Here is a 24,845-nt window from a genome sequence, read left to right as displayed (position 1 = left end):
ATTGTAAACGTATCCATGTTTTAATTATGTCTCCCGTCTGCTGTGGATAGATTCCCCGACGCGCGTTTCGGCGCAAGCCTTCGTCTGGGGGTGTTGTTCCTATGACTGCAGCTGGATTTTATTTAGGGATCAGCCAATGGAGGAATCATGCACTCACCTGGTTTAAATTATTAATTCGAGCCGGCGGAGCTACTGGGCGCATACACGCCGGAAGGTGTCCGCCCCCAGCCCACGCTCGTCCCCGTGCACGTGACCAGTCATGTGACGGTGACGTCCCACCCGGACACGTGACCGGAGGGAGAGTCATGGGAACAAGGGGCGGATCCCACCGTGTGTGCGCGCACACCCCCGGTGTATTAACAGGTGAGAAATATGCCGATGTAGGAGTCAATGGGAGGAGAAGAAGACAACAACTAGTGGGAAAATTCTAAGGTTACTAAAGTTTCTATTAGACATCAATTATTCCAAAACAAGGTGAATTGTATACATTCTATAGCGATAGTCTATAAAACCAAAGAAAAAAGGGAACAGCAAAAAAATTTTATATAAAATAGAATGGTTATAAATAAGTTCTTGGACAGATTATACATTTATCTTTTTAAAGGTATATGGATCAGATTATATATTTGTTTATTAAAAAAAAATATATATATATGTTATGGATCACCTCTATTTTGGACTTAGGTAGTGGGGAGGGAAGTGCAAAAGGTGATTGGTGAGTGTGATGAGTGATGGGGTGAAGAAATGGATGGGATGAAAAGTGAGGAAAAAAAGGGGGGGGGTGAAAATAGAGGAGGTCCATAAAAATTTCAGTATATGGCTCATTATCTTATATGACAACTTTTCAATTAAACAATATTAGAGTAAACCGGATAAAGCCTTATCTATATATGGGTGCATTTATTAATAGACCATGTGAATGTATGAATGGAATATTCCCATAAAAAGACGGCACAGTGATTAATGCACAATGTGACATAATTGTTATTCTCATGTGAATACTTCATAATATATGTGTACATCAAAAATGAAAAAATAAAAATGAAAAAATGACAAATAGAAAATAAGAATAAAAAGTGGAAATAATGGTGTTACATTTATGCAGTTAAGTCCAAGGAAGGTGTCCAAATGTGCTGCCCTTAGCGTTGATTCCGAAATGTCGAAGATATTCATATTCGAATCAGGATGCTGCCTTTAAGAAAGGATGTATCCATTTCCCAATTTTATGAGGGACTATCAATTCTCCAAGACACCTACATTTTCGCATACTTAATCGAATGCAGATCCTGCTAAATAACTAAAGTGAAATTGTTCATTTTCTTGTATAACTAATTTCACTTTAGTTATTTAGCAGGATCTGCATTCGATTAAGTATGCGAAAATGTAGGTGTCTTGGAGAATTGATAGTCCCTCATAAAATTGGGAAATGGATACATCCTTTCTTAAAGGCAGCATCCTGATTCGAATATGAATATCTTCGACATTTCGGAATCAACGCTAAGGGCAGCACATTTGGACACCTTCCTTGGACTTAACTGCATAAATGTAACACCATTATTTCCACTTTTTATTCTTATTTTCTATTTGTCATTTTTTCATTTTTATTTTTTCATTTTTGATGTACACATATATTATGAAGTATTCACATGAGAATAACAATTATGTCACATTGTGCATTAATCACTGTGCCGTCTTTTTATGGGAATATTCCATTCATACATTCACATGGTCTATTAATAAATGCACCCATATATAGATAAGGCTTTATCCGGTTTACTCTAATATTGTTTAATTGAAAAGTTGTCATATAAGATAATGAGCCATATACTGAAATTTTTATGGACCTCCTCTATTTTCACCCCCCCCCCCCTTTTTTTCCTCACTTTTCATCCCATCCATTTCTTCACCCCATCACTCATCACACTCACCAATCACCTTTTGCACTTCCCTCCCCACTACCTAAGTCCAAAATAGAGGTGATCCATAACATATATATATATTTTTTTTTAATAAACAAATATATAATCTGATCCATATACCTTTAAAAAGATAAATGTATAATCTGTCCAAGAACTTATTTATAACCATTCTATTTTATATAAAATTTTTTTGCTGTTCCCTTTTTTCTTTGGTTTTATAGACTATCGCTATAGAATGTATACAATTCACCTTGTTTTGGAATAATTGATGTCTAATAGAAACTTTAGTAACCTTAGAATTTTCCCACTAGTTGTTGTCTTCTTCTCCTCCCATTGACTCCTACATCGGCATATTTCTCACCTGTTAATACACCGGGGGTGTGCGCGCACACACGGTGGGATCCGCCCCTTGTTCCCATGACTCTCCCTCCGGTCACGTGTCCGGGTGTGACGTCACCGTCACATGACTGGTCACGTGCACGGGGACGAGCGTGGGCTGGGGGCGGACACCTTCCGGCGTGTATGCGCCCAGTAGCTCCGCCGGCTCGAATTAATAATTTAAACCAGGTGAGTGCATGATTCCTCCATTGGCTGATCCCTAAATAAAATCCAGCTGCAGTCATAGGAACAACACCCCCAGACGAAGGCTTGCGCCGAAACGCGCGTCGGGGAATCTATCCACAGCAGACGGGAGACATAATTAAAACATGGGTACGTTTACAATGTATTATTTGCACATGCACTGAGCACTTTATGCCTTTAAAAAGCTGCATTTTCAGTCTGAATATTTACCAGTATCTCGTGCATGGCTGTTGTTATATATTTGTGTATGAATTATACGATCATTTCTAAACCCATGTGACATGATGTTCTAATAATCATCACTCTCCCAGACGCCCATGTTTTTAAGTGTCCCTGTGTGACATCCTCACCATCCGCTTGTATCCCCCACCCCCCTTTTTCCCTTTGTGGAATATGTAATTTTTTAATGAAATGCAATAAAGATTTTTGTATATTTTCGGCTAAAAATGGCTTAGTTTTGTGTTTGTAGGTGTATGTTTTCAAAAAGCCAGCCAGATGATTTTTGACCGAGATTTGGAAAGGGTTGATAAATAGAATGCCACTATCTTGGTACTATGGACATTACAGATTTATACCCTTTTTCATATTTGTAGCCCAATTTTTTGCATGTAAAAAAGGTGTAAAATTTGCATGAACATGAACTATGCAAGCGCCGGGTGTTAGCGATGGGTCTTTGCTGCGATATGCCTCCTCTTTATGGAGAGGGCTCAGCCCGTGAGCCCTCTTCATACACCCTTCATAGCTCTGTGGCGGATATATCCGTCACAGAGCGTGAAGGGGTTAAGGGGCTAAAGGACCTGAGATGATGTCAATCTGGTCTCATGAGATGAACTATGACCAGTAAGGAGGCATAAGGCATGGGTTGGATTAGATGGGAGGGGCTTCCCAAGCAGGACACTCCCCCTTTAAAGCCAGGTAATATAAGATAAAAGGTGATTTCTATGAATGTAAGGGAAATAATTTTAACTAAAAGAAGGGTGTCAGTCAGTTATTAGAACTCTATAGGAACATGCTCTATTGTTAATATTACTTAAAAGTTTGTGCGTAATTTTTGATATTTAGCTATCAACTACTTTATATTGGTGCCTTCTATTGAAGAGAGTAATCTTCAAAATATATGTAATGCACAAAATATATTTAATGAAATGATTTTCTACAATCTTAACAAAGGATATCTATAACTTGGACCTACTTCTCCTTGTGAGCTGCAATGAATATGAGGGCCTTATAATCAATAAGATCACTGACATTTGTTCTCTTTTTAACCTCCCAGCGATCAATAACAAAACCTTCTCCAACTAGAGCTTTCCTGACAAACTCCTCATTATAATTGAAAACATGGAACTTATCTTTACCAACTGTCAAATATGTTGCATCCAAAACCCCTATTAATATTAAGTGTCCTCCAGGTTTTAGTAACTTTGAGAACTTCCTGAGATATCTGATGTAATCATCTTGGTCTTTGCTGATATAATCTAGAAGAACAACACTTATGATACAATCAGCCAGTGGTAAATCTATTGGTTCTGTCATATTTTCTTTCTGAAGGTCACATTTCACAACATGTTGCAGTGCGGATCTCACTTTTCCTTCTTTATCTTCTAACTGGTCACTGAAAGAAATGAAAAATAAACTAAGAAAGTTAATGTTTCCAAGTCAACAATAATAGGAGAGCATCATACTAGTCTGTAGCAGGAGCATAACAATAGCGATTACAGAGGGTGGGCTGGTCCGCACCTATCAGCCTTTAATATCTGCCCCTTGATTCCTGCAGACAGCTGGGGGCCCTAGACACTTTGCATGAGCCAGATGCAGGACAAGAGTAGTGTGCTCCTGGCTCATATGCGTATCCATATCAGCTTTCTATCTCTAGACCTCAGTAGTGGAGAGAGGCAGGCAGGGACTGGCATGAAGTGGGTGCAAACTGGGCAACTTAATTGGGTTCCCTTGCTATTGGTACCTCATTCTAAGATTCATATATTAACCCTTTAGCGCTCTGCGCCGTAGCTAAACTGTGCCGAGTCCGGCGAATAGCGCTCAGCGCAGTACAGCTACGGAGACGATGCCGGTTTAGCTCTGCACAGGAGCAGAGCCGGCATCAGGAATTGTGGCATGTAATCTACCGCTGACATCATCCCTGGGTAACACCTGCAGTCGGAGTAGGCTCCAATCGCGGGTGTTAAACCCGTTAAATGCCGTGGTCAGCGCGACCGCGGCATTTAACATGCCTTCCGGGGGTCGTTCCCCCACCATCGCCTCCCTGCACCTTTTTGGGGGCTCATATTGTTGCGATTGGACCCCAGAGATACACAAGTATTGCATGAACAATCAATCAGATTATTGTCCCATGGTGGAACAAGTAAAAAAGTTAAAAAAAAATGTTTTTCAATAAAAAATAAGTTTATAAATCACTAAAAATGGTTCAAAACATATAGAGACATATAACGCTCAAAAAAGTCTAAATCATAACTCAAACCCAACATATATAGTATCACCACGTCCGTAACAATCTGTAGAATAAAATGAAATAAGTATTGAACCCGTACGATGAACGCCATATAAAAAAACTTTAAAAACCCGCCAAAAATGATAGATTTTTCCCCACATTAGGGTTTTATTTGAAAAATTTTGGAAAACATAAGAAAAAATATTCATGTGTGGTATCACCATAATCGTATCGACCTATAGAATAAATATAACATGATTATTGGGCTTTACGCTGAACACGAAAAAATTAAAAAGTGAGAAATCCAGTACAGAATTGATGCTTTTTGTGACATCAAAAAAGGTTCCTAAATTTTCAACAATAGGGGATATCAACCCCAAAATGGTAAAACTCGAAAAGCATCTCATCCCGCAAAAGAAACGCCTGCAAAATGGGCCAATGAGGAAACTAAAATCCTGGTAGCTGTAGATCCCTCCTTCCATTAATTGCCCATAAAACAATTAATGGCCACATGTGGGGGGTCTCTGCACTTGGGAGAAATTTCATAACAAATTGTATGGTGGGTTTTCTCTTTTTATCTTTTGGAAACGTGTAAACTTTATGGCTATATGAACGTATAACCGTCAAAATTTGACCGTTCTAAATTTCACCGACATTTTGATTCAATTACTATGAAGATCTCAAGGGGTTAACGATCTTCCTAAAAGCGGTTACTGATAGCTTGAGGGGTGCAGATTTGAAAATGGGTTTATATATAGGGGTTTTAATGATAAATATGCAAAATTTCATTAAAAACTGTATTTATCCAAAAAATAGTCAATTCTGAAAATACGGAAAATCAATAATATATTTGTAAGCCACATGGCGTCAAAATAAATTATCCGGACATATCAAAAATTATGAAAATGTAAAGTAGACATATGGGAAATGTTATTCAGCAAGTTATTTAAGTGGTAAAACTATCTGCCTGAAAACGCAATGATTTAGAATCTCAAAAATGGCAAATTTTTCAAAAAATTCATCATTTTTTTCTTTTTTTTTTAAATAAACGCAAAACTTATCAGCCAAAATTTACCTCTAGATTTAAGTACAACATGTGGGAAAAAACTATCTCAGAATCGTTTTGATAAGTAACAGTGTTCAAAAGTAATAACAATATAAAGCAATGCAAGTCACAATACAAAAAATGGGGCTGAGCCTTAAAGGGGTGTTCCAGGAAAAAGCATAATTCATATACAAATGGGTCCTTAAAATATAAGCTTATATGTAATTAGTTGCTATTTAAAATTTTGCTCCCGTTAGCAGAAAAATGCTGTTGATTTAGACTGTAATGAAGAATTAAAATGCTACTGGCCCTTTAATCAGACCGTTAATTTCCTCCGCGCGGTCCGTTGCAGAGAATACACAGGACAGAAGATGGCCACTGGTCACATGTCCACATCACATGTCCTGAACCTGCCTGGGCAGGTCATGTGATCACCAGTATGTTTGGCTGTAGTCGGTTGGTTGCAGTGCATCCAGTATGGCGGTTACACATCATTATTATGGTAAAAGAGTAAGAAAACCTGTTAGATCATCACTGGGTGGAGGAGGAGGAGATACTGAGAACTAAAGGATCTTGGGACTTTTAGTTTCCAGTGGCAGCCATCTTGGTGATAACTTTGGAGAGACCATAAAATTTTGTGAATCATAAAATCAAACTATTTAAGCTCCATTTTGTGACTAATGACATTAACTTTTGTTACATTCATTTATTTATAGCATTATGGGTTTTTGTATCAGACATTCATATTCCCGGAATACCTCTTTAAGCTACAAAAAATGGGTTAATATTAGAGATGAGCGAACATACTCGTCCGAGCTTGATGCTCGTTCGAGCATTAGCATACTTACAACTGCTCGTTGCTCGGACGAATACTTCGCCCGCTCGAGAAAATGGCAGCTCCCGCCGTTTTGCTTTTTGGCGGCCAGAAACAGAGCCAATCACAAGCCAGGAGACTCTGCACTCCACCCAGCATGATGTGGTACCCTTACACGTCGATAGCAGTGGTTGGCTGGCCAGATCAGGTGACCCTGGGATAGACTAGCCGCTGCCCGCGCTGCTCGGATCATTCTGTGTCTGGATGCCGCTAGGGAGAGAGCTGCTGCTGGTCAGGGAAAGCGTTAGGGTGTTCTATTAGAATAGTGTTAGGCAGGAGTGATTCAACAAGAACCCAACAGCCCTTCTTAGGGCTACAATAACGTTATACTTTTTTTTTTTTTGTTTGCTTGTGGCTGGGCTTGCTGGCACTAGTAGTGCAGCTAGTACCATATTGTGAGGAATTTGCAGGGGGACTTGCTACCGTTGTGTTTAGCGCTTAGTGACACACATATCCACCTCAAACACCAAAGTGGGAAAATTTATTAGGGGTTTGATTTCAATTAGGCACAGTCTGCCAGTTTCTTTTTATTTTACGTTTATTTTTTCATAACTCAGCGTCATCTCATCAGTGTGCTTTCATACTTGGCTAGAAAATAGCCAAAGGAGAATCCAAACGGCTTACTTACGCCTACAATAGCGTTATATATATTTTATTTCTGGTTGATCTGCTGGTGGCTGTCCTTGCTGCAGTGCATATACTAGCCAATTGTCAGGAATTTGTAGTGAGAGTTGCGACCGCTGTGTTTAGCGCTTAGTGACGCACATATCCATCGCAAAGACCGAAGTGGGAAAATTTATTAGGGGTTGGATTTCAATTAGGCACAGTCTGGCAGTTTCTTTTTATTTTACGTTTATTTTTTCATAACTCAGCGTCATCTCATCAGTGTGCTTTCATACTTGGCTAGAAAATAGCCAAAGGAGAATCCAAACGGCTTACTTACGCCTACAATAGCGTTATATATATTTTATTTCTGGTTGATCTGCTGGTGGCTGTCCTTGCTGCAGTGCATATACTAGCCAATTGTCAGGAATTTGTAGTGAGACTTGCGACCGCTGTGTTTAGCGCTTAGTGACGCACATATCCATCGCAAAGACCGAAGTGGGAAAATTTATTAGGGGTTGGATTTCAATTAGGCACAGTCTGGCAGTTTCTTTTTATTTTACGTTTATTTTTTCATAACTCAGCGTCATCTCATCAGTGTGCTTTCATACTTGGCTAGAAAATAGCCAAAGGAGAATCCAAACGGCTTACTTACGCCTACAATAGCGTTATATATATTTTATTTCTGGTTGATCTGCTGGTGGCTGTCCTTGCTGCAGTGCATATACTAGCCAATTGTCAGGAATTTGTAGTGAGACTTGCGACCGCTGATTTTAGCGCTTAGTGACGCACATATCCATCGCAAAGACCGAAGTGGGAAAATTTATTAGGGGTTGGATTTCAATTAGGCACAGTCTGCCATTTCCTTTTTATTTTACGTTTATTTTTTCATAACTCAGCGTCAACTCATCTGGCATAGCAGTGTGCTTTCATACTTGGCTAGAAAATAGCCATAGCAATAGGATAGCATTGTTTGGTTTTAAAAACTAAAAAACACAAAAAAAAGTTAAAAAAAAATGAAAGTTATAACTTTCATTTTCAAAATGTTTAACCCGAGGGCTAGGGGTAGAGGACCAGGGCGGGGACGTGGGCGTCCAACTACTGCAGGGGTCAGAGGCCATGGTCCTGGGCGGGGTGAGACACCACCTGCTGATGAGGGAGCAGTGGAACGCCGCAGAGCTACACTCCCTAGGTTCATGTCTCAAGTTACTGGGACTCGTGGTAGAGCACTGTTGAGGCCAGAACAGTGCGAACAGGTGATGTCGTGGATTGCCGACAATGCTTCGAGCAATTTGTCCACCAGTCAGTCTTCCACGCAGTCCACCCATGTCACCAAAATCGGCACTCCTCCAGCTCCTGCACCTCAGCCTCCTCCCCCCCAGTCTGCCCCCTCCCAGGAAAATTTGGCATTTGAACTGGCATACTGTGAGGAACTGTTTTCTGGACCCTTCCCACAGTCACAAACCACTTGTCCGGTTGCTGCTGAGCAATTTTCCGATGCCCAGGTTTTCCACCAGTCGCAGTCTGTGGGTGATGATGACCTTCTTGACGTAGTGGAAGAAGTGTGTAAAGAGGTGTCCGACGATGAGGAGACACGGTTGTCAGACAGTGGTGAAGTTGTTGTCAGGGCAGGAAGTCCGAGGGGGGAGCAGACTGAGGGATCGGAGGATGATGAGGTGACAGACCCAAGCTCGGTTGAGAGGCCGGGTGAACACAGTGCTTCTGAGACGGAGGAGATGCCTCGACCAGAACAGGTTGGAAGAGGCAGTGGTGGGGCCAGACGGAGAGGCAGGGCCAGAGCAGGTGCATCAGCGCCAAATGTGTCACGTAGTGAAGCTCCCGTGGCGAGGGCTCCCGCGGCGAGGGCTAGATTTTCAGAAGTCTGGAGGTTCTTTAAGGAAACACCGGATGACCGACGGACTGTGGTGTGCAACCTTTGCCAAACCAGGATCAGCAGGGGTTCCACCACCAGTATGCGCAGGCATATGAATGCTAAACACCCCACTCAGTGGCACCAAGCCCGTTCACCTCCGGCCGTGCACACCACTGCTCCTTCCCCTGTTTCAGCTAATAGTCAGCCCCCTGCCCAGGACCCTGGCACAAAAACCCCATCGTCGCCTCCACGATCCTCCACAGCATCCACCAGCGTTCAGCTCTCCATACCCCAGACGCTGGAGCGGAAACGGAAATATAGTGCAACCCACCCGCACGCCCAAGCCCTTAATGTCCACATCTCCAGATTGCTTAGCCTGGAGATGCTGCCCTATAGGCTAGTAGAGACCGAGGCCTTTCGCAACCTCATGGCGGCGGCCGCCCCTCGGTATTCGGTCCCCAGCCGCCACTACTTTTCCCGATGTGCCGTCCCAGCCCTGCACCAGCACGTGTCAGACAACATCATCCGTGCCCTGACCAACGCCGTTTCTGACAAGGTCCACCTGACCACGGACACGTGGACGAGTGCTGCCGGGCAGGGCCACTATATATCGCTGATGGCACATTGGGTTAACTTGGTGGAGGCTGGGACCGAGTCTGACCCTGCGGCTGGTCATATACTGCCGACGCCGAGGATTGCGGGGCCTACCTCGGTCCAGGTCTTTCAGGCCTACTATGCCTCCTCCCACCCCTCCTCCACCTCCTCCTCCGAACTACCATCCGTGGGCATGCCGCCATCAGTCGGTAGCTCTAGGCACAGCAGCAGTGCCGTCGCTAAGCGACAGCAGGCGGTGCTCAAACTGCTGAGCCTAGGCGATAAAAGGCACACCGCCCAAGAGCTATTACAGGGCATCACGGCGCAGACTGATCTGTGGCTGGCACCGCTGAACCTGAAGCCAGGCATGGTTGTGTGTGACAACGGCCGTAACCTAGTGGCGGCTCTGCAACTCGGCAGACTGACACATGTGCCATGCCTGGCCCATGTGTTAAATCTGATAGTTCAGCGTTTCCTCAAGACATACCCCAATCTGTCTGATTTGCTCACGAAGGTGCGCCGCATCTGTGCGCATTTCAGGTCCAGCACAGATGCTGCCACTCTCAGGGCAGCGCAGCGCCGCCTCCAACTGCCCGCTCACCGACTGTTGTGCGACGTGCCCACGAGGTGGAATTCAACATTAACCATGTTATCCAGAGTTTACCAGCAGCGCAGAGCGATTGTAGACTGCCAGATGTCAACTTCCACCAGAACTGGTAGTCAGGTCAGTCAGCTTCCTCAAGTCTACAATGAGGAGTGGACGTGGATGTCTGATATCTGTCAGGTGCTGAGTAACTTCGAGGAGTCAACACAGATGGTCAGTGGCGATGCCGCCATCATCAGCCTCACCATCCCGCTGCTTGGCCTGTTGAAAAACTCTCTGATCAGCATGAAGTCGGAAGCTTTGCGCTCGTCACAAGAGACGGGGGAAGAAGATTCCCTTGTTGATAGCCAAAGCACCCTTAGGTCTGTTTCTCAGCGCATATCGGAGGAGGTGGAGGTGGAGGAGGATGAGGAGGAAGAGGAGGAGAATGTTGGCGAGACACAAGAGGGGACCATTGTTGAGTCCTTCACTGTTTAGTGTGTATGGGCAGAAGAAGAGGAGTTGGAGGAGTTGGAGGAGGAGGAAATGGACAGTCAGGCCAGTGAGGGGAGTGAATTCTTACGCGTTGGTACTCTGGCGCATATGGCAGATTTCATGCTAGGCTGCCTATCCCGTGACCCTCGCGTTCAAAGAATTTATTCCAGCACCGATTACTGGGTATTCACTCTCCTGGACCCACGGTACAAGCAAAATCTTTCCACTCTCATCCCTGGAGAGGAAAGGAGTGTGAGAATGCATGAATACCAGCAGGCCCTGGTGCACAAGCTGAAACACTATTTCCCTTCTGACAGCGCTAGCGGCAGAGTGCGTAGTTCTGCGGGACAAGTAGCGAGGGAGAGTAGGCGAGCAGGCAGCTTGTCCAGCACTGGCAAGGGTACGCTTTACAAGGCTTTTGCCAGCTTTATGTCACCCCAGCAAGACACTGTCACCTGTCCCCAGTCTCGGCAGAGTAGGGCTGATCTTTACAGAAAGATGGTGAGGGAGTACGTAGCTGACCATACCATCGTCCTAAATGATCACACAGCTCCCTACAACTACTGGGTTTCAAAGCTGGACATGTGGCACGAACTGGCGCTGTACGCCTTGGAGGTTCTTGCCTGCCCTGCCGCTAGCGTGTTGTCCGAGCGGGTTTTCAGTGCAGCTGGTGGCATCATCACCGATAAGCGTACACGCCTGTCGACTGACAGCGCTAACAGTCTGACGCTTATTAAGATGAATAAAGCCTGGATTTCTCATAATTTCCAATCTCCACCAGGTAAAGGAAGCTCAACCTGAATAATTTATGCACTCCTCCTCCTCCTCATTTTCCTCCTCTTTGTACACTAAAGCAGAGGAAACTGGCTATTTTTTGACAGGGCCCACTGGCTCTAGCTATAGTACTTTATGCATTAAATTTTTCTGGAGGGCCACCTACCCGGTCCTCTGTTTTAAACAATTTTTGGGAGTTCCACATACAGGCACTCAATCTATTCAATTTTTCTGGAGGGCCACCTACCTGCTCCTCTGCTTTGAAAACTTTTTTGGACTGCCACATACAGGCACTCAATCTATTTCATTTTTCTGGAGGGCCACCTACCTGCTCCTCTGGTTTGAAAACTTTTTTGGACTGCCACATACAGGCACTCAATCTATTTCATTTTTCTGGAGGGCCACCTACCTGCTCCTCTGGTTTGAAAACTTTTTTGGACTGCCACATACAGGCACTCAATCTATTTCATTTTTCTGGAGGGCCACCTACCTGCTCCTCTGGTTTGAAAATTTTTTTGAACTGCCACATACAGGCACTCAATCTATTTCATTTTTCTGGAGGGCCACCTACCTGCTCCTCTGGTTTGAAAACTTTTTTGGACTGCCACATACAGGCACTCAATCTATTTCATTTTTCTGGAGGGCCACCTACCTGCTCCTCTGGTTTGAAAACTTTTTTGAACTGCCACATACAGGCACTATCCAAATTAAATTGTCTCCATAGCAGCCTCCACACGTTGTCTCCATTGCTACCTCCAAAAGTCGTCCATATAGCTGCCTCCATACATCGTCCCCTTATCAAACGAGGTGTGTCAGTCAGAAATTTGGGTTGTTTTCATGGATTCCACATTAAAGTTGTTAACTTTGTCGCCACCCTGCTGTGTAATCCACAAAATATACTGGCAAACTTTAATCATTTACCAATATTATTTCAGCGCTTCTTGCGCATCTGTTTACATTCCCCTCACCCGCCATATCCTAAACTTATAAGAACGCTACTACACTTGATCTTATACAAAAGGTTCTTAGAAGTGCTGTTTGGGGAGTAGCCTAGAGACAGGGGCTTGGATTGGCGAAAGCTCGCCTGGCAGCGGAGCGCCAGCTCCATGCGCATCATGCGCTTCTTGCGCATCTGTTTACATTCCCCTCACCCGCCATATCCTAAACTTATAAGAACGCTACTACACTTGATCTTATACAAAAGGTTCTTAGAAGTGCTGTTTGGGGAGTAGCCTAGAGACAGGGGCTTGGATTGGCGAAAGCTCGCCTGGCAGCGAAGCGCCAGCTCCATGCGCATCATGCGCTTCTTGCGCATCTGTTTACATTCCCCTCACCCGCCATATCCCAAACTTATAAGAACGCTACTACACTTAACTTGGTGCAGGCTGGGACCGAGTCTGACCCTGGGGCTGGTCATATACTGCCGACGCAGAGGATTGCGGGGCCTACCTCGGTCCAGGTCTCAAAGGCCTAGTATACCTCCTCCTCCTCCCACCCCTCCTCCACCTCCTCCTCCTCCGAATTACCATCCGTGGCCATGGCGCCATCAGTCGGTAGCTCTAGGCACAGCAGCAGTGCCGTCGCTAAGCGACAGCAGGCGGTGCTCAAACTGCTGAGCCTAGGCGATAAAAGGCACACCGCCCAAGAGCTATTACAGGGCATTCCACATCAAACTTGTTAACTTTGTCGCCACCCTGCTGTGTAATCCACAAAATATACTGGCAAACTTTTATCATGTACCGATATTATTTGAGCGCTTCTTGCTCACCTCCTTTGGTTCCTCTCTGCCACCCATTGGTTTGAAGCCGGAGTCCATTTAGGGTATGTCGCCATGCCACTCTCTAGCCTGCCGCTGCTGCCGCTGCCTCTGCATGCCGTCCCCTATAGTGTCAGGGTCAATTATTGGATGTTTTAGATGCTATCTAGCTTTATTCTGTCACTCTGTCATGGCCATGCTGTTGCCCATAATTTTGGCATAATGGTGCGATTAAGCAGCCTCAGAGGCATCCATGCATGCTGCCCCTGCTGTTTCCTGTCCATTTCCGTGGTGTTTCCATCCTTTTCTGAGGTTCCCAGGTGTTTGGCCAAGCTTCCCTGTGCAGAGCCTTGGTCCCCTTGAAAAATGCTCAAGTCTCCCATTGACTTCAATGGGGCTCGCTCATCTCTAGTTAATATTCTTAAAGGGGTTGTCAATCTTCAGCAAATATTTGATATTGTTTGAGTAATGAAAAGTTATACAATTTTCCAATATACTGTCTGTATCAATTTTTCACAGTTTTCTAGATCTCTGCTTGCTGTCCTTCTTTAGGAGGCTTCTACACTCACCATTTTATTAGGTACACCTGTCCAACTGCTCGTTAACACTTAATTTCTAATCAGCCAATCACATGGCGGCAACTCAGTGCATTTAGGCATGTAGACATGGTCAAGACAATCTCCTGCAGTTCAAACCGAGCATCAGTATGGGGAAGAAAGGTGATTTGAGTGCCTTTGAACGTGGCATGGTTGTTGGTGCCAGAAGGGCTGGTCTGAGTATTTAAGAAACTGCTGATCTACTGGGATTTTCACGCACAACCATCTCTAGGGTTTACAGAGAATGGTTCGAAAAAGAAAAAACATTCAGTGAGCGGCAGTTCTGTGGGCGGAAATGCCTTGTTGATGCCAGAGGTCAGAGGAGAATGGGCAGACTGGTTTGAGCTGATCGAAAGGCAACAGTGAGTCAAATCGCCACCCGTTACAACCAAGGTAGGCAGAAGAGCATCTCTGAATGCACAGTATGTCGAACTTTGAGGCAGATGGGCTACAGCAGCAGAAGACCACACGGGGTGCCACTCCTTTCAGCTAAGAACAGGAAACTGAAGCTACAATTTGCACAAGCTCATCGAAATTGGACAGTAGAAGATTGGAAAAATGTTGCCTGGTCTGATGAGTGTCGATTTCTGCTGCGACATTCGGATGGTAGGGTCAGAATTTGGCGTCAACAACATGGATCCATCCTTCCTTGTATCAACGGTTCAGGCTGGTGGTGGTGGTGTCATGGTGTGGGGAATATTTTCTTGGCACTCTTTGGGCCCCTTGGTACCAATTGAGCATCATTGCAACGCCACAGCCTACCTGAGTATTATTGCTGACCATGTCCATCCCTTTAAGACCACAATGTACCCAACATCTGATGGCTACTTTCAGAAGGATAATGCGCCATGTCATAAAGCTGGAATCATCTCAGACTGGTTTCTTGAACATGACAATGAGTTCACTGTACTCAAATGGCCTCCACAGTCACCAGATCTCAATCCAATAGAGCATCTTTGGGATGTGGTGGAACGGGAGATTCGCATCATGGATGTGCAGCCGACAAATCTGCGGCAACTGTGTGATGCCATCATGTCAATATGGACCAAAATCTCTGAGGAATGCTTCCAGAACCTTGTTGAATCTATGCCACGAAGAATTGAGGCAGTTCTGAAGGCAAAAGGGGGTCCAACCCGTTACTAGCATGGTGTACCTAATAAAGTGTCTGGTGAGTGTATGTTTACTCCAGTGGATAAAATCCTGTCCATGGACAGGTGCACAAGCTGTTATTATCACAGAGAGTAATAGGAGTTGTATGATACTAGCGGCTTGTGCACCTGCATGTTTATCACATCACTATGGACAGATAGTCTGGAGTAAACATAGAAGCCTTTCTATATGTGTACTTTTGCATGAATATGTATTCATGAATATGTATATGTGGACAGGGTCAGCTCCAGTGGGTCCCTCGGCGACAGAGCCTCAGTGGACCCCTTTGCGTTGAACTCATGTGGTGATATTAAAAATTCTGAAATTAAAACAGTCTCCTGTTCCCTAAAATATTCCCTAGTTTCTTATACCTTCATGGTTATTTAACCCCTAGACACACCAGGACGTTATAGTACATCCCCGCGGCTAGATGCTAAGCGCATGGGGATGTGCTATAACGTCCTGCTTCTGACACCAGCTCACTAATGGAGCCGGCACCAGAAGCAGCGGCTGTCAGCTGTCTATCACAGCTGACACAGCGCTATAACACCCGTGATCGGAGCTGATTCCGATCGTGAGTGTTAACCCCTCACACGCCGCGGTCAAGCTTATAAGGATGTTCCCGCTATGGATCGGATCCCCAGTGCCACTTACCCAGGGATCCGATCCACTTCTGGGCAGCACCGAGGTCTGCGGAATGCCCCGGTGTTGCCCGATGTTCCTGACAGTCAGACCCCTTCTAGGTATGACTGTAAACTGTCTGAGCATGTGCCTGCATGCTCAGACAGTTTACACTGCTCTACAATGAAAAAGTATTGTAGAGCAGTGTATTGGACTTGAACCAGCGATCGAAAATTATAGCCTGTGACATAGCAAATCTGCTCTGCATGGCGCCTCCTTCCATTCTATGCCCGGCCGTGCGTCCATACAGCAGGTTACCACCACAAATAGGGTATCAGTGTACTTGAGAGAAATTGGGTATCAGACTTTGTGGAGCCTTTTTTCATTTAACCCCTTAGGGACATGGCCCTTTTTCGTTTTTGCATTTTCATTTTCACTCCCCACCTTCAAAAATCTGTAACTTTTTTATTTTTCCATGTAAAGAGCTCTGTTTGGGCTTATTTTCTGCGTAACAAAGTGAACTTCATAGTGATGGTATTTATTATTCCATGCCATATACTGGGAAGGCGGGAAAAAAATTCAGAATGCAGTGAAAATGATGAAAAAACGCATTTGCGCAGTTTTTTTGTAGGCTTGGATTTTACAGCTTTCCCTGAGCGCCCCAAATCACATGTCTATTTTATTCTTTGGTTCGGTACGATCACGAGGATACCAAATTTGTACAGGTTTTATAATGTTCCCGCTGCCGGAGGCTCCAAAAAGATGGCGCCGCATGAGCGCATGATCGTCGCTCCCCCATGACGTCACGGGGAGCGGTGATCTGTTGCCATGACAGCTTCGGGTCTCACGAAGGCCCGAAGCTGTCTCGTTTTAACCCATTCATTACAATGTGCTATCAGCACATTGTAATGAATGAGGAGTAAAATCCCCATATACTGCCATATTGCAGTATGGCAGTATATGGTAGGATCGATCAGACAACCTAGGGTTAAAGTACCCTAGGGAGTCTGAAAAATAGTAAAAGTAAAAGTTAAAAAAAGTAAAAAAAAAAATATATAATAAAAAAAACTAAAAATTCAAATCATCCCCTTTTTTTGCCATTTTAGAAAATATAAAAAAATCTATAAAAAGTGATCAAAAGGTCGCACAGTCCTAAAAATGATAGCAATGAAAACGCCATCAAAATTCTCAAAAAATGACACCACCCACAGCTCCGTACACCAAAGTATGAAAAAGTTATTGCCGCCAGAAGATGGCAAAATCAAAAAAAAAATTTTGTACAGGAGGTTTTCATTTTTTTAAATGTATGAAAACATTATAAAACCTATACAAATTTGGTATCCCCTTAATCGTACCGACCCAAAGAATAAAGTAGACATGTCATTTGTGGCACACAGTGAAAGCTGTTAAATCCAAGCCCACAAGAAAACGTTGCAAATGTGTTTTTTCACCATTTTCACTGCATTTGGAATTTTTTTCCTGCTTCCCAGTACGCGCCATGGAATATTGAATCCCGTCACTACGAAGTGCAATTTGTTACGCAGAAAATAAGCCATAACAGAGCTCTTTATGTGGAAAAATAAAAAAGTTATAGATTTTTGAAGGTGGGGAGTAAAAAATGGAAGTGAAAAAACTAAAAAAGGCCAAGTCGTTAAGGGGTTAACAAACTTCTTAAAAGTGGTTTATCATACGTTGAGGGGTGTAGTTTCCATAATGGGGTCATTTACGAGTCTACCTATTATTTAGGCCTCTCAGTGTCAATTAGAAGTTGAGCAGGTCCATCTAAATACGGGTTTTGGTGATTTTACAAAAAATTTGACAAATGGCACCTAAATTCTGAGCCTCATAACATTCTAGTATGTGAAATCTTAAAAAACCATGCCAACATAAAGCAGACATTTGGGAAATGTAAGTTATGAATTTATTTGGGTGCTATGCATCAAAAGCAGAGAATTTAGAACGTTGAAAATAAAGAATTTTTCCAAATTTTTGCCAAATTTAGTTTTTTTTCATCCAAATTTTTAAACTAATTTGAAGTACAATGTGTCACAAGAAAACAAACTCAAAATCCCCTGGATATCTCATAGCGTTCCAAAGCTATAACCACTTATAGTGACACAGGGCAGATTTGAAAAATGGGGCCGCGTCCTTAAGGCCAAAAGAGGCTAAGTCCCGTAGGGGTTAATATACAACCCATTCACAGTTATTTTATATAAAGCCTATTGATTCATTAGATACAGCCATCCTCAGCCCCCATGGATTCCTTAAGTGCAGCTTCATGTTGGGTCTTCATTAATCTGGCACCCCCTGCACTGCTCTGGAAGTGTGCACCATTCTTTTTTTGAGCATTTTGTTCATGCTGTACAATTGTAGTGCAGTTCAGACAGAATTGTGGCACACGTTTTACTAAGCAGTAACACGCCACTTTTGGTGCACATTTTTTCTGTCTTGCCGGACAAAGAGCATATGCGACACAAATTTAGTGATGAACAGTGAGGAACAGTACCGCCATGTTCCTTTCTTCTTCCCAGAGTTCTCTGCCCCATGTAACACGTTGTGCTCACGGCCATTTTGCTCATAAAAGGAAAAAAAAAGAAAAAAAAAATCGAATTTCATTGGCATTGTTGACCACCAAACTGCTCTTGGACGATTGGGAGAAGTTGCTCTTAGAGGACATTCTAACAAATTTAGAATCGTTAGAATCGATTCGCCCATTTCTAGTCGCACGCCTTATGTTAAAGGTACACCACAAAAAAGTTGGTGCACTCTGTCGGGGCAGTGCAGAGGGCACCAGATTCATGAAGAACATGCGCAAGAAATCCTGAATCTAGCGCACCTTGCACACTACACAGGCAAACTGCATTTAGTGCAGAGAATGTTGTTTTAGGAGGGGATAGCCATTTTATTTCTGCAGCTAGTACCAGTCCTCATTTACTTGTTTTTTTAGCCTTTTTGCTGCAGGGGAGAAAAGCCCAAGTATTAATTTTGCTCTGGGGCCCAGAGGACTCTAGTTACTTCACTGGTCAGTATTCAAATCTGGATATTTGGATTCTAGTACTGATGGCTATCTTTGAATTGAGACAATGCTGGCAGACTAAGTTTTTAGCATATAATGCCTGCATTAATGATTAGAATCTTATAGAATAATAGATCACTAATGATTTTTCTACATAAGGGCAAGGCCGGATCACAGGGGGGAGGGGGTGTGCCCGGGGCGGCCCCCACCACTTTGCGCTTTAAGGGGCCCCCACCAAATGTGGACGACCGCTCGAATCGCCAACAGTGTATTTGGCTCTGGGCTCCCCGGACGGCCGAATCCCGTCTATGTGCCTGACTTTAATCTATGACAGAGCACGTAGTATAAGTTCCCTGCTCTGCCATAGACAATCGGATTTAAACAAAGATGGCGGCGCCTTGCCGCTGGCACCGCCATCTTTGCTGACATCCGACACACTCTGACACCGCAATGGAAGTTGAGGACGGTGCGCATCGGGGGAACGATGGAAGGTGAATATAATTTTATTATTTTACCTGGGACTGTGTATAGTTATTATAGGGGGATTGTATATAGCAATAATAGGAGTCTGCATATAGTTATTTATTATAGGGATGCTGTATATAGTTATTATAGGGGGAATGTATATAGTTATTATAGGAGGTTGTATATAGTTATTATTGGGGGACAGTATATAGTTATTATAGGGGGATTGTATATATTTATAATAGGGGGTGTATATAGTTATTATAGGGGGACAGTATATAGTTATCATTGGGGGACTGTATAGAGTTTTTATAGGGGGTGTATATAGTTCTTATAGGGGGACTGTATATAGTTATTATAGTGGGGTGGTATATAGTTATTATAGGGGGTGTATACAGTTATTGTAGGGGGAATATATATAGTTATAGGGGGCTGTATATAGTTATATGGGGCTGTATATCGTTTTTATAGGGGGACTGTATATATCTATAGGGGGACTGTATATAGGTTTTATAGGGGGACTGTAAATAGATGTTATAGGGGGACTGTGGATAGTTATTATAGTGGGAGGTATATAGTTATTATAAGGAGTGTATATAGTTACTGTAGGGGGGCTGTATATAGTTATAGGCAGGCTGTATATAGTAATAGGGGGGCTGTATATAGCAATTATAGGGGGACTCTATATAGGTATTATATAGGGACTGTATATAGTTATTATAGGGAGGCTGTGAATAGTTATAGGTGGTATATAAAGTTATTATAGGGAGTCTTTATATAGTTATTATAGGGGGCTCTATATAGTATAGGGGGCTGTATATAAATATTATGGGGGGCTATATATAGCTAATGCTGTGGGTCTATACATATTGATTACTGGGGGGCTGTATATAGTGATTGCTGGGGAGCTGTATATATTTATTACTGGAAAGATGTATATAGTGATTACTGGGAGCTGTTTATAGTGATTGCTGGGGGAGCTGTATACAGTGATTGCTGTGGGAGCTGTTTACAGTGATTGCTGTGGGAGCTGTATACAGTGATTACTGGGGGCTGTATATAGTGATTGCTGGTTCGCTCTATATAGTGATTGCTGTGGAGCTGTATACAATAATTGCTTGGGGAGCTGTATACAGTGATTGCTGGTCGAGCTGTATATAGTGATTGCTGAGGAGCTTTATATAGTGATTGCTGGGGGAGCTGTATTTTGTGATTACTGGGGGCTGTATATAGTGATTGCTGGGTGGCTGTATACAGGGTTTGCTGGGGGAGCTGTATATAGTGATTGCTGGGAACTGTATATAGTGATGCCTGGGGGCTTTATATAGTGAATACTGGGGGTCTGTTTATAGTGAATACTGGGGGCTGTATATAGTGAATACTGGGCACTGTATAAAGTGATTACTGGGGAGGCTGTATATAGTTATTGCTGGGGAGTGGTATATAGTGATTGCTGTTCCCTGTCTGGACTACATTCAATGGGGGCCCACACCATATTTTGTGCCCAGGGACCCCCACCAACCTTAATCCGGCCATGCATAAAAATTTTGTAGCAATGACACTGGGTTCTTTAAAGGCAGGAAACAACCTATACTTTCTTTCCTCTAGTGCTCCTCTAGTAACCATCAACACTGGTATACAGAAGCTCAGCAGTGGCATCACTACTATTTAAATTAACACTTATTAAATAGGACTGAAAGAAGACACTGCGTAAATATTCCCTAGATATCCTAGATATGCCTTTACATCATTGTACCGAAGCAGCAATTAAAAAAGGGGGTTCCTCTACTATTTGGACAAAAAAAATCACCTTTTTCCTTCTAAGTCTACATGAAGTTGTGCAGCATGACACCAGTCGAATGCCCCTGTACGTCTGTCCACCCATCTCTTCAGCTCCATGATGCATCTGTCTTTGATCTTCAGGACTATTATGTGCTTGAAAAACTCACAGGCTGCATACAGATGATGAATCAGGGAACCCTTGCTGAGGTCTATCAAGATATCTCCTTTAATATGACCTGAAAGAAAAATTCATTACAAAACATCAAATATACTGACCCCTAGACTAGTAGTAGTGTACATTTACTGCATTGTCATCCATGACTTAGTGCAAAGTGCCAGTGCACAGGCTGAGCAGGTACCACTTATAGCAAATTTCAAGTGTAACACAGGGCTAACACCCTGCTGTAACAATTGCAGAGATTCTTCCGATTTGGGGTGTTAATGCTTTAAAGCGGTAAGCGACTTCACCTAATGTTTTGTTATGTGTGTGCAAGTGTCAGGGGGGACAGGGTGTAAGGTAATTTACCAATTTACATCTATTTAAAAGCTTACATCTATTTAAAAACTTTCTTGATATGTAAATTAAAGCTCCTTGTCAATTTTTGACCATAATGTGGTAACAGATGGAGGGTCCTGTTATCTGTCCATGAGCAATTGTCCTTGACCTTATGTTCATAAATACTATAATAAGGTTCTGGAAGGGTGATTGTCTACATAAGAGGGGGTTAATCATACAATACTGCCACAATTTGACAGTACTACAATCTGTAAAAACCAAATTACAGGCAGTCAATGGGTTAAATACAAGATAGGTTCCATAGGTTTGTTCATAAGTTGCATTTGTATGTAAGTTGAAACTGTATATTTTATAATTGTAGATCCAGACAAAAAATTTTATTGCACCAGTGACAACACTAACACACTACATAGGAGTACTATAAATGTAAAAAAAGTTTAAAAAAACTGCCCCCCTCCTCCTGTATACACACTGCCCCCCCTCCTCCTGTATACACACTGCCCCCCCCTCTTCCTGTATACACACTGCCCTCCTCCCCCTGTATACACACTGCCCCCCTCCCCCTGTATACACACTGCCCCCTTCCCCCTGTATACACACTGCCCCCTGTATACACACTGCCCCCCCTCCTGTATACACACTGCCCCCCCTGTATACACACTGCCCACCCCTCCTGTATACACACTGCCCCCTGTATACACACTGCCCCCTGTATACACACTGCCCCCTGTATACACACTGCCCCACTCCTCCTGTACACACACTGCCGTGCCCCCTGTATACACACTGCCCCCTGTATACACACTGCCCCCCTCCTGTATACACACTGCCCCCCTGTATACACACTGCCCTCCCTCCTGTATACACACTGCCACCCCCTCCTCCTGTATACACACTGCCCCCCCCTGTATACACACTGCCCCCCCCTGTATACACACTGCCCCCTGTATACACACTGCCCCCCATGTATACACACTGCCCCCCATCATGTGTACACACTACCCCCCCTGTATACACACTGCCCCCCATGTATACACACTGCCCCCCATGAATACACACTGCCCCCCATCATGTGTACACACTACTCCCCCTGTATACACACTGCCCCCTGTATACACACAGCCCCCCTCCCCCTTCCCTGGCCCCTGTCATGTCTCCCCCTCACCTGATGCAGCTCTCTCCGTGTGGTCACTGCTTTCCCCGGCATGACATCATCAAAGGTCCTTCAGTCTTCAGCCTCCGGGGAAAGCAGTGACTGCAAATGCTCTCATCTGGGGGCCCGGGTGGGCCCCTCCAGTACCCCGAGGCCCCGACACTTGCCCGGGCTAGCCGGGTGCTGGCGCCGGGCCTGTATGTATGTATTCATGTGTACAGTAGTTCCTTGTGTGTATAGCAGAGCTGTGTATGAATTCATGTGTAGAGTAGTTCCCTGTGTGTTTCTTATGTGTGTGTATAGCAGAGCTGTGTGTGTATTCCTGTGTACAGTAGTTCCCTGTGTTTTCCTTGTGTATAGTAGAGCTGTTTGTGTATGTATTTATGTGTATAGTGGCGCCCTGTCAGTGTGTGTGTATTTTTGTATGTTGCATTGCCCACTGTGTATAGTAGTGCACAATGTATGCAGCAGTGCTGTGGATGTAACAAGGCTGTGTGTGTAACTATATGGCGTGTGTGTAAATGTATGAATGTAGCAGAGCTGTGTGTGTAAATGTATGGATGTAAGAGATCTGTGTGTTCTGCGCTTTAGTGCGACCAACAGGGATGGGTTTAAAATATATTTTTCCTTTTTTGGAAGCCTAAATCTGGGGTGCGTCCTATAGTAAGAAGTGTCTCATAGTCCGAAAAATACGGTACCTATTTAACCAGTCAAAAGACCTAGTAATAGGACCTAGAAAATGGAAGTCCATTGGATATTACTCACCAGCCCAGACAGTGTGTAACAGATGGGATTGGCAACCTGAAACCTGCGGCAAGCTGTGATGCAGGCCCCAGTCATGTAGATCCAGAATGGCACAGTGTTGGCAACCCCTATTCTTACTAGTTTACCATTCATGGAACACCTTCTATGTACCTATTAAAAGTTAGATAGGTTTCATATGGATCTTTTACTGTTACATTGCATAGAATCCTCCTTCTTAGGTTTCATATACTATATTACATTACGTGAGTTACACTTAAATCCTTTCCCTAAGCTTAAAGGGGTATTCTCGTCTGGGCATCCACATTCTGTTTCATTAATCTGCCATATATAAACATTTCTTCAATTAGATGTAAAAATGTACCTGGGTGAAGATAATTTCTCATAAATGTAGTCTTATGCTCCCTTAGAAACAAGACTTGCTCCTCGAATATGGCCACCTCTGCTGGAGGGATTGCACAAAGAAACAAAAGGTTTTTGTATATGAAATGCCTGGGAGTTACTGCATATCCTTCAGCCGTCCTGTGGTAATGATTGCTGAATCAAGGTGGTCCAGCAGGACTCTATAGCGCATGTCTGGCCACTGCTGCCAAAATGTGAGGTGGTCGTATCCGAGGAAGCTATCTAGTTTCTAAGGGACAACATGGATTCATTTATGAGAAATTATCTTCACTTAGGAACATTTTTTTAATAACATCCAATAGAAGAAATGTTTACATGTGGCACATTAATTAAATTAAATGTAAATGCCCAGATGGGAATACCTCTTTAAACCCCAGGACCTGATTTTCTGCCTGGAGAGTAATATAAACAATTGGTATCAGTTTTAACCCCTATATGTTTTGCGTGTTTGGGGCAGCATTAGTAAGAGGCAAATCCCCAGATGAGATGCTTAAAGGACCGATTTAGGCAAGTACCCAACAACACCATTAATGTGGTCCAACACTAAAAGCTAAGGAATTTGCAGGCGCCTTTCTCATTGTCCATTTCCAAAAAGCATTTCACAGAGTGAATTGGAAATACACTTCTGCTGTACTTAGTACAGGACTGTATTTAGACTTGATGCCACCCTTGGCACTTACAGCACTTACGCCCCATTTGTTATCATCAGGTTATGGATTTTGTCCTGCAGTGGCCTCCCCTTACTAATGAAATGTCTGGCAGCAGCCTCCCTTTACTAATAAAATGCCCCACAGTAGCCTCCCTTCACTATTTACATGTCCCAGCAGCAGCCTCCCCT

The 24,845-nt window shown here is 43.7% G+C and overlaps 1 protein-coding gene across 2 annotated transcripts in view; it reads right to left on the bottom strand.

Annotated features, from left to right (window-relative positions):
- Positions 1 to 2,943: 2,943 nt before the first annotated feature.
- LOC140065735 (nicotinamide N-methyltransferase-like) overlaps positions 2,944 to 24,845 on the bottom strand; it is a 39,974-nt gene continuing 18,072 nt past the window's right edge. For both annotated transcript variants that reach the window (XM_072113308.1, XM_072113309.1), the window contains exons 2-3: positions 21,202 to 21,409; positions 2,944 to 4,113 (exon numbers count right to left, since the gene is read on the bottom strand). In XM_072113308.1, the coding sequence (XP_071969409.1) occupies positions 3,690 to 4,113; positions 21,202 to 21,409 (632 nt within the window). In that variant the 3' untranslated portion in view covers positions 2,944 to 3,689. The remainder of the gene's footprint in view (positions 4,114 to 21,201; positions 21,410 to 24,845) is intronic.

Source organism: Engystomops pustulosus, chromosome 6 (assembly GCF_040894005.1).
Source record: "Engystomops pustulosus chromosome 6, aEngPut4.maternal, whole genome shotgun sequence".
In the NCBI taxonomy this organism is placed as follows: Eukaryota; Metazoa; Chordata; class Amphibia; order Anura; family Leptodactylidae; genus Engystomops; species Engystomops pustulosus.
This window is presented reverse-complemented; position numbering and strand designations above follow the sequence as displayed.